At 33.3% G+C, this 11,384-nt stretch overlaps 1 protein-coding gene across 1 annotated transcript; it reads right to left on the bottom strand.

Moving 5' to 3' along the window:
• Nucleotides 1-1,613: 1,613 nt before the first annotated feature.
• Nucleotides 1,614-2,552, bottom strand: LOC144303633 (olfactory receptor 4F6-like). Its single transcript, XM_077882082.1, has one exon. It carries the CDS (start codon nucleotides 2,550-2,552, stop codon nucleotides 1,614-1,616), a length of 939 nt encoding a protein of 312 aa, XP_077738208.1.
• Between the last annotated feature and the right edge of the window lie 8,832 nt (nucleotides 2,553-11,384).

Here is an 11,384-nt window from a genome sequence, read left to right as displayed (position 1 = left end):
TTTATTTCCAAATTGTTAGTCATTTTTAAATTTAATTTTTAAGTTCAATTGTTAGTCATTTCTAGTCAGAGATTTTGAATTTCTGATTCAGATATTCTTATATCTCATATGTTGCAAATTTAATGACATTTCATTTATCATAGAATATTTTCATATAGTTTTCTCTACTTCAGGGCTAGAATCATTATCAGCTTGTGCCCAGGATTCAAGAGAAATGGATTTTAACAAAAAATTATAAAATCTTAAAAAAAAGCGGGGGGGGGCAGCCCAGGTGGCTCAGCGTTTTAGTGTTGCCTTCGGCCCAGGGTGTGATACTGGAGACCCAGGGTTGAGTCCTACGTCAGGCTCCCTCTTTGGAGTCTGCTTCTCCCTCTGCCTGTGTCTCTACCTCTCTGTCTCTCTGTTTCTTGTGAATAAATAAATAAAATCTTAAAAAAAAATTAAACTGACATTTCAGGTTGTCTCATAAAAAGATGTCTACATACTTACATACATAACTCTCAAAAAAGTTTCTAAATGGGGAGTTTTTCTTAGAAAGACTTCAGATGTTTAGCCTTAGAAGGAATGTTTATCTGAAAGCTACAAGATAAATTATCATAATTTTTATTTTCGTGAAAGGAGACATTTTAATCTACTTCTAGATTATAAATGAGAAATACAATAGGAAGTACATAAGGAAGGAAACTCCATCTAAATAAAAGAATAAAATGTCAAAAACCAAAGCTTCAAAAGGCATTGTCAGACCTGCAAGCCTAAAATCATAGTGTTAATGCTTGATCATGAAGTGGTGTTCAGTACTGCATTGTATCCATGGTTGAGTGATACTACATATGAATTCCTTCTCTTTAACATTTCCTAAATCCCATCCTAGCTCTAGTCTTTTTAAATAAATGTTAAATAAATTCACGTCTTTCTAAAGTCAGCACACATTTAAAAGTAATAGTTAAAAGCAAAGTTGAGAAGAAGAAGATATAACTTTTCCCTCTTAGAAACCAGATGAAAATATGATCTTAACCACTAATAACTATAACTATTTTGTCTACTTTGTTTTCTGCATATGTGACTATCAGATAATATTTAACCTACAACAAAAATCATATTTATGTAACAGAGTATATATGTTAGTATTAGTAATAATGGAAAGAAAAAAGCAACAGCACACCTGAATCAAGCCTGCTTTACTTATGAAAAATAAATCGTAAGAACAAATCATTCTCTTTACATGAGCATATGCTCCAACCTCGTAACACAGAAATATATTTTTACACCATTGCTCTGCAAATACAGCACTGAGACTACAAATTCATAAAACTTTTTACATTCTATGGACTATTCAAAATGTTAGCCATACAAAACATGTATTTTCAGTATTGGGAATTTTAAAATCTGCAAATAGTCTTAGATCAATAGATAGATAGATAGATAGATAGATAGATGATAGATAGATGATAGATAGATAGATAATAAAATCACACTATTGTCCATTAATATGGAATAGACTACCCAAGATTTTTGAACTGATGAAATAAAATTAATTGTCTTAAGATGGTATATATTCCTTTAACATTTATGCCTTGCTTTCAGAAGGCATCACTTGTTTTCTCATAAGTTATTTAGGAGATCATTCTCAAACTCAGGAGCTGACTACTCAGTCTCTTCAGTGCCATCTTCATGTCTTTGTTCCTCAATGTGTAGATAATAGGATTCAGAATGGGTGTAATCACAAAGTTCAAAACGGCAAGAAACTTATCCACTGGCACTGAGGGAAATGGCCACACGTAAACAAAGATGCATGGTACAAAGAACAAAACCACCACAGTGATGTGCGCTGACAGAGTTGAAAAGGCCTTAGACAAACCAGCTGAGGAACGTTTCCAGACAGTGACCAGAATGAAGACATAGGAGATAAGCAACGAGAAGAAGGTGCCCATGGAAATGAACCCACTGTTGGCAGTCACCATGAATTCCATTCTGTAAGTGTCTGCACAGGCAAGTTTGATGAACCAAGGAAGGTCACAGTAAAAGCTGTCTATCTCATTAGGACCACAAAAAGGCAAATGGATAACAAAAGCTAACTGGACCACTGAATGAATGAGGCCAACAGCCCAAGCACCAGACAGAAGCAAAATGCACATCTGCGGGCTCATGATAGTCAGGTAGTGGAGGGGCTTACATATGGCCACATATCGATCCAAGGCCATGGAGATGAGCAGCACCATCTCAGATCCACCCAGGACATGAAGGGCAAATATCTGGATGACACATCCTTGAAAGGATATGGTTTTGTGCCCTGATTGAAGGTCAGATATCATCTTGGGAACCGTTAAGGTGGAAAGACACAAGTCAACGAATGAAAGATTGGCTAAAAGGAAGTACATAGGGGAATGTAAGTAAGGATCAAAGGTCACTGTAAAGACTACAAGGAGATTTCCCAAAACAATTGTTACATAAAACACTGTAGAGAAGGCAAGGAGAAAATGCTGCACTGGTCTATAGGTAGAAAGTCCCAAGAATACAAACTGAGACACTTCAGAATAATTCGCTTCATACATTGGCTTTGCCTGGTGATACCTAAAAGACCAAAACCAAAATAACAAAGAAAGAGTTTATCAAAAATTATTATTTAAAAACACAGATTTGAGCTTTCATTAAGTCTGGTTTTAAGAAGAAATCTCCAGTAACAGTCATAAGGTGCTTTATAAAAATCATGTGTTAATTTATCTATTCAGCTAATATGCATAAATATTATAACTAATAATCCTATTGAGGATCTACCATGTGCCTCATACTATGTCAGGTTTTGAGGTAAAACACTGATCTTGACTTCAGGAGGTTTACAGGTTAATAGTGGTTGTAGACAATAAATAGTTTTAAATACAGATAGAACTCTGATAATAGATTGAAAGGAAAAGACAGTGTACCATAAGAACAATGTGACTCATTCAACTGGTGATTGCTCAGATTCTACTTAACAAGGAGTTGTTACTACTAAAAAGTAGAATCCAGACTATGGAAATGCCGTGTGCAAATATCATGAGACAGGAAGGTTAGGAGGGCAAGAGGATGAACAACTGAAATCAGGCTGTAGTAATAGGCCAGACAGGATGGAAATTTGAATCCATGAATTGAACTTTGCCTTATATCCTAAGAGCAATAGAAAATTATTAAGGATTTTAAGGAGTAGCTTGATATATTTCTGCTGTCAAATATTCACCAAAGCTGCAATGCAAAGAATTGAATGAAAAGCCTAAAGAAAACTTAGTGATCTCTCAGATTACTGAAGAATCATTTCATACCAGTGTGGACAAGGTGAACTATTCAGTCAACAGTGTTGGCACAATGAATGAAACATGGAAAAAATGCAGGTCTTTGCCTTTAAACATGAACTCAAGGAAATTTTTAATGAGTATCTAGATGTTAAGAGACAAAAGAAACATGTAAATACTTAGACATTAAGATGGAAAATTCATTCTGTTTTTTATAGAGGGAGGGGGAAGGATCAGACAGAGAGGGAGAAAGAGAGTCTTAAGCAAAGTTTATGCCCAGTATGGAGCCCAAAACAGGGCTCAATCTCACAACCATAACACCATGACCTGAGCTGAAATCAAGAGTTGGACAATGAACTGACTGAGCCACCTAGGCACCATGGAAAACTTCATTCTTATCATCCTTCATTAACAAATGAAGAGGAAATAGTTGAAAGTAACCAAGACATTAAAAGCAAAACCAGGGCAGCTTGGGTGGCTCAGCGGTTTAGCACTGCCTTCGGTCCAGAGCATGATCCTGGAGACCTGGGATGGAGTCCCAGGTCAGGCTCCCTGCATGGAGCCTGCTTCTCCCTCTGCCTGTGTCTCTGCCTCTCTCTCTCTGTCTCTCATAAATAAATAAATAAATAAATAAATAAATAAATAAATAAAATCTTTTTAAAAATAAATACATAAATAAATAAAATAAATAAAGCAAAATCATATTATATGTAGTTATACATAGATATAGGAAGATAGTGTATATAGACATACACATTAATATTTTTATATGGAGATATAAACACTATAAAGTAAAAGTAAAATCACTGTGAAAAATATCAAATGATTGACATTTTTAATATGAAATTATTTATTCTAAATGCATTTCAAAAATGCATATACCAATTTTAAAATGAGTAAGACATATTAAAAACAAAATGCCTATTAATCAGAATCATATGAAAAGTAAAACGGTAATCAGACAAATGTAAATAGGATCATGCCAGAGTGCCATTTTTGTTCTAACAAATTGTCTAAGTTTTAAAAATATTGATGATTTATTATGGATGAGTCTGTGAAGAATCAGATATATTCATACACTGTTAATAATAGCATGAATTGATACAATTCTCCAGAGGTACATTCAAAATAGATACAAAAAGGCCAACAAACTGGGAAAGGTGTAGAAGAAATGGATAAATTCCTAGAAACATACTACCTTCCAAAATGGAAATCAGGAAGAAGAAGAAAAACTGAATAGGCTAATTACTAATTATAACATTGTATTTATAATCAAGAAAACTCCCAAAAAACAATAGGATCAGATGGATTTACAAGTAAATTATATCAAACAGTTAAAGACTTAATACCTATTCTTCTCAAAGTATTTCAAAAAACAGAAGAGGAAATAGTTTCCAAATTTATTTTATGAGGCCAGCCTTCCCCTGATATTAAAACCATAGCGACTATGAAAAAAGAAGACTAGAGGCCAATTTCCCTTATTAACAGACTTGCAAAAATCCTCAATAAAATTTTAGCAAACTGGATTCAACAATTCAGTAAAAGGATCATTCACTATAATCAAGTGGGATTTGTGCCAGGGAAGCAAGGATGGTTCACACATAAATCAACATGATACATCACATTAACAAAATGGATTAAAACTATATGATCATCTCAATAGATATAGAAAAAACATTGGACAAAATTCAGCATCTATTCCTGATAAAAACTCTCAACAAAATGGGTTTAGATAGAATATACCTCAACATAATAGAGGTCATATATGACAAATTCACAGGCAGCATCATACTCAATAGTGAAAAACAGAACTTCTCCTCTAAGATCAGGAACAAGACAAATATGTCCACAAATGCTACCTTTATTCAATGTAACATTAGAAATCTTAGCCACAGCAATCAGACAACAACAACAAAAATTAAAGGCATCCAAACTGGTAAAGAAGAAGGAAAGCTGTCACTATTCACAGATAACATGATATATACATAGAAAATTCTAAAGACTCAAAAAAAGCCTACTAGAACTGATAAAATTATTCACAGAAAGCTGTCACATTTCTATACACGAATAAGGAAGTAGCAAAAGGAGAAATTAAGAAAAAGTATCATTTATAATTGTACCAAAAAGAAAAAAAATACTTAGGAATAAATTTAACAAAGAAGATGAAAGAACTATACTTGGAAAACTGTAAGATATTGATGAAATACATTAAAGACAACATGGAGAATTAATACCACTAAAATGTCCATACTATCCAAAGAAATCTACAAATTTAAGACAATTACTATCAAAATAACGTTTTTCACAGAACTAGAATAAATAAACCTAAGACTTGTATGGAACCACAAAAAAACCCCAAATAGCCAAAAAAATCTTGAGAAAAGACAGAGTTGGAAGTACCACAATCCTTGATTTCAAGATATACTACAAAGTTATGGTATATAAACAAAATAGTATGGAACTGGCACAAAATAAACACATAGATTGGTAGAACAAAAATAGCTCAGAAATAGACCCATACTTATATGATCAATTAGTCTATGACAAAGGAGGCAAGAATGGGGAATAGACACTCTCTAAAATAAATGATATTGAGAAAACTGGACAGCTACTGCAAAAGAATGAAATTGGACCATTTTCTTACACCATACATGAAAATAAACTCAAATGGATTAAAGACCAAATGTGAGACCTGAAACTATAAACTATAAAGCTCCTAGAAGAAAACATAAGCAGTAATCTCTTGGACTTTGGCCTTAGCCACGTATTTATGAATATGCCTCCTCAGGCAAGGAAATAAGAGCAAAAATGAATTATTGGGACTGCATCAAAATAAAAGACTTTGGCAGAGTGAAGGAAACCAACAGCAAAACAGAAAGGTAACAATGAATGGGAGAAGATATTGGTAAATATATATTTGATAAGAGGTTAATATAAAAAATCAAAACAATTCAACTTAAAAATGGGCAGAGCACACAAATAGACATTTTTCAAAATGGCCAAAAGACACATAAAAAGATGCTCAATTTCACTAATCATCAAGGAAATAAAAATCAAAACCATAATAACATTATCACTTCACACCTGTCAAATAGCTAGAATCAAAAAGACAAGAAATAACAAGTGTTGGCAAAGATGTGGAGAAAAAAGAACCTTCCCTGTGTATTGTTGGTGGGAGTGTAAATTGGTATAGCCACTGTTGAAAACAGGATGGAGTTTCCTCAAAAGATTAAAAATAGAAATACCATATGATTGAATAACCACTCAAAGAAAATAAAAATATTAATTCAAAAAGTTACATGTCCCCCAATGTTTATTGCAGTATTACTGACAATAGCCAAGATGTGGAAGCAATCTAAGTGTCCATCAATAGATGAATGGATAAAGATGAAGAGATAGATAGATAGATAGATAGATAGATAGATAGATAGCCATTATATATACTATTCAGCCATTAGGAAAGAATGAGATCTTGCCATTTGCCACAACATGGATGGCTCTAGAGGGTATCATGTTAAATAAAACAGACTGAGAAAGACAAATATCCTTATATCTTTTTAACAGTGCTTCTACTATTTAGAATTTAATTTTTCCATATTTAACCACATAAATTTAATATATCCACATTTCCCTTTATAAATTATGGATTTTGTGTTATTCTTTAAACTTTCTCCAAATAATGATTAGCCACCAACTACATTTTAAATGCATTGATTGCATTTGTGGTTACATAACTGCATATATCTGGCAAAAGTCATTAATTGCATATTTAAAAATTAGTGAAGTTTATTGTGTAAATTATACAGCAATAAAAGTAATTTTGAGACATTTTTAAAAAGGATTAAGAATAGAAATACTCTATGATCTAATGATTCCAGTACTGGGTATTTACCCAAAGAAAATAAAAACATCTATTCAAAAAGATATCTGCACTTCTATGTTTACTGCAGCATTATTTACAAGATATGGAAGCAATCTAAGTATCCATTGATAGATGAATGGATACAGATAAAATGTATATATATGTGAGTATACGGAATATCTTTGGACTATGTAGTGTGCAGTGTGTACTATACATACAAATATATGGGATATTAATGGAATATGGAATATTACTCAGCCTCAATAGAGAATAAGATTTACTTTTTGTGACAACATAATAGGCATTATATTAAGTGAAATGAGTCAAGACAGAAAAAGACAAACACCAAATGATTTCACTTATATGTAAAATCCATAAAAGCTAGACAAACAACTTAAAAAAATAGAAACAGACTCATAAATACAGAGAAGAAACTAATGGTTACTAATGGTGTCAGGATGGGTGAAGTATATGAAGAGGATCAAGAGGTACAATCTTTCTGTTATAAAATAAGTCATTAGGATGAAAATACAATGTAGAGAATAGAGTCAATAACATTATAGTAATGTTTGGTGACTAATGGTAACTAGACTTATGGTGAGCACTGTGTAATGTATAGAACTGGTAAATCACTATACTGTACATCTGAAACTAGTATAGCACTGTATATCAACTATACTTCAATAAAAAATAAACAACAGAATTCTTTGAAATAACAGTACCTACCAAAAATTTTTAATTTTTAAATTCTGATGTTCCTTCATTTATGACCAAGAATCTCACTTCAAGAAAATCTGCTTAATGTTGTAATAGATGAATTAAAATATAAGCTATAGGGGCTACCTATCAGCATCATATTTATTTTTAAAATACTAGAAATAACTTTAAATATCCATAATAAGGAATTAAATTATAAATAGTAATTCCGCCTGAGGAGGTATTCAACTTTGTATATTGAAATAGAAGTCCATACCATGAAAAGATATGAATAATTTTCATTGAATAAAAAGAAATGATTATAAAATAAAATGAATTGGAAACCTTACCCTAATCCCTAATCCCTGACCCTAACCCTAGATCCAAGGAAAAAAAATAAAAATAGGAAATCCATTTTAAAAATCTATATGTCTATGGAATGCCTGGGTGGCTCAGTCGGTTAAGTGTCTGCCTTTAGCTCAAGTCATGATCTCCAGGTCAGGGATGGAGCCCCACAGGAGGTTGTCTGCTCCATGGGGAGTCTGCTTGTCCCTCTCCCTTTGCCCCTCCCCCCAACTAATACTCTCTCCTCTCTCTTTCTCTCTCTCAAATAAATGAATAAATAAAATCTTTAAATAAAACTTATATGCATAGGAAAAATATAGAAATATGCTTATCTTTTATGCTTATCAATAATTTGTTACTCTCTTGGCTTCTGTATTTGAACTATATATATGTAATGTATAGAATGTATATATCTTCATCTTTATCATATATATTCATCTGTATTCAGATAGGAATACTATTCAGCCATTAGAAAAGAATGGGATCTTGCCATTTGCCACAACATGGATGACCCTAGAGGGTATTATGTTAAATGAAACAAACCAGACAGAGAAAGACAAATATCCTTATATCATTTTAACAATGCTTTCTACTATTTAGAATTTTTCTGTAGCTCCAAAGATAACTTTGAATATTATAGATGATAACCTAATATATTAACTTGTTTCTTATATAATTTTCTAAACTATATCATTAAACAACCAAACCAAATTATGGATGCTTATTCCTCACCTGAAATAAATTAGTTCCTTCATTTGCACTTCAATACCAAGCTTTCATCCAGGCCCCACACTAATAACAACCATTCCTTCTTCCGTCATCAGTCCTCCTTTTGCTACCCCACCTCATACCCAGTCTCCTGCATGTCGCAGGGCTATGCTTTCACAGCAGGAATGGAATATAAATAGGTGGGAGCACCCCAATCCCACTATAGTCAAGAGTAGACTTGAGAGGTGAGGCCAGGTGGTCAAGGAACCCTGAAGGTTATGGACATGGACACAGTATTGTAGCCAAAAGGAAACACTACAAAGGTGGTGCTAGGGGAAGCCACCACAAGGGCAATGGTTAGAGAATGTTATAGCCAACAACTAAGATAAAACACAGTAAAATTAAAAAACAAAAAACAAAAAACAAAAAAAAACACAGTAAAATTAAGCAAAGGATAATGGAATAATCACGGAGGTGAACAGTAGTGGACATGACATCTCAGATGACCTATAATCAACTCCGTCTAAAGATTTTGAACACACAGTGTATGGATTTTTAAAAATGTGTATATTCTGGAACATAAAAAAATACATACTTAGTATGTACACATTTAGTATGCTCCCGACTGCATAAAATAAATAAAATAACAACCAACAGAAAAGTCAATTAAAAGAAAAATAATAATTTTTTTCTTAGTAGGAAAATTGGGTGTTTTTCCGTTTTTCTCTTTATTTTCCGAATGTCAAAAATTCCTTTATTAATACAAATTGCCTTAATTTAATGCATCTCAAAGGAAAGAAAAATATTGTCATCGGAGTACTAAATTTGATAGAAAAATCTACATTAACTCCACAAGGAAGAGGTCTAACTTTAGAAAGCGGGAAGGCATGCACAGGTAACTAACACCAGGGATAATACCACCACATACGACTGGCCAATAAACATATTCATTATGTTCAGTCTCATCATCATCAGTGATCATCATCAACCTTCATTGCTTTTTGTCTTACTGATCAACAGAGAAAAAAAAGAGAGAGAATTCTCAGTATCATCAAAGTTTCAATATAAAAGTTACTCTTAGACATTGATGACGGGATTGTAAATTAATAATATTTATTAGAATTTAAAACGTACAAATCTATCTGTTATATTCAGCATATATGTTCATATATATATGTATTTTCAAATAACTACACAAATGTACACATATAATCGAATGTTGTCAACTCACGTCAATCAATAGAGAAGGTATTAATCACATTTTAGTACATATAGACATTGGAATACTATGAAGCTCTTAAAATCAACCAAATACTTCTATACATACAGATCTGGATAGATTTTTTAAAAGATTTTATTTATTAGAGAGAGAGAGTGAATGAGGGAGAGAGCATGAGCAGAAGGATGGGAGAGCAAGAGGGAGAAGCAGACTCTCCACTGAGCAGGGAGCCCAATGCAGGGCTCAATCCCAGGACCCCAAGATCATGACCTGAGCTGAAGGCAGACGCTTAACCCACTGGGCCACCCGGACACCCTGCAGATCTAGAAAGATTTAACTTTTAAGTGAAACACAAGATAGTGTGTAAAACTAATATGAAGCTTTGTGTTTGAATAAAAACATTTGCTAAGAATGAATACAAAATATTATACATAGTAAGTCCTGAAAAGTAAGATAACATGTAGCTTTCACTTCGTAAAGTCTGTACTTTTGTACTGTTTAAATGGTCTAAAACAATTTATATTGCTTTTGACCTAAAAAGTATGAATTTTAAGGGGTACCTGGATGGCTCAGTTCGTTGAGCATGTGGCTCTTGGTTTCTGCTCAAGTCATGATCTCAGGGTTATGGGTTGGTTCCCTGCTTGTTGATCAGGTCCCCGTGCTCAGCAGAAGTCCACTTCAGAGACTCTCCCCTCCCATGCCACACACACTTGTGAGCAGCGAGCTCTCACTCTCTCTCTCACATAAATTAATAAATCTTTTCAAAAAGTATAATTCTCAAATACAAAATAAGGGGTTCCAAATGTGCGGACTTACAAATTCAGATTGTAGTGATGTCAATATTATTCAAATAAGCATTTTAAAATTGAAATAAAGCCTTACAAATATGTGAAACTATATAGTCACGAAGTATCACAACAGTTACTTTCAAAATATTTTCAGAGATTTACTGCCATGATGCAATCTTTTGTGAGCAGTCCATTGCTAGTTTCTAAAAATGGATCTATTGTTGAGTTAATGGATACCAGTAAAGAGGCAGGAAAAGGGAGGAGAGAGAAACAACAGGGATGAGGAAAAAAAGAAAGAGGAGTGAGGTATCAAAGACAGCAAGGACTACCATGAAGGTTTTAAGAGAGACAGCTAACCTACAGACGAATAGGATGCTTGCTGTTTCTTCTGTTGCCTATTCATTGCTGAAAATTCCTCAGTAAGTTTTCCTGCTCTCTCAACATCACAGCATTGGCAGATAAAACCCTGGGAATTTGGTACAGCCATCTCCCCCTTACCT

Source organism: Canis aureus, chromosome 32 (genome assembly GCF_053574225.1).
Source record: "Canis aureus isolate CA01 chromosome 32, VMU_Caureus_v.1.0, whole genome shotgun sequence".
Taxonomy (NCBI): Eukaryota; Metazoa; Chordata; class Mammalia; order Carnivora; family Canidae; genus Canis; species Canis aureus.
This window is presented reverse-complemented; position numbering and strand designations above follow the sequence as displayed.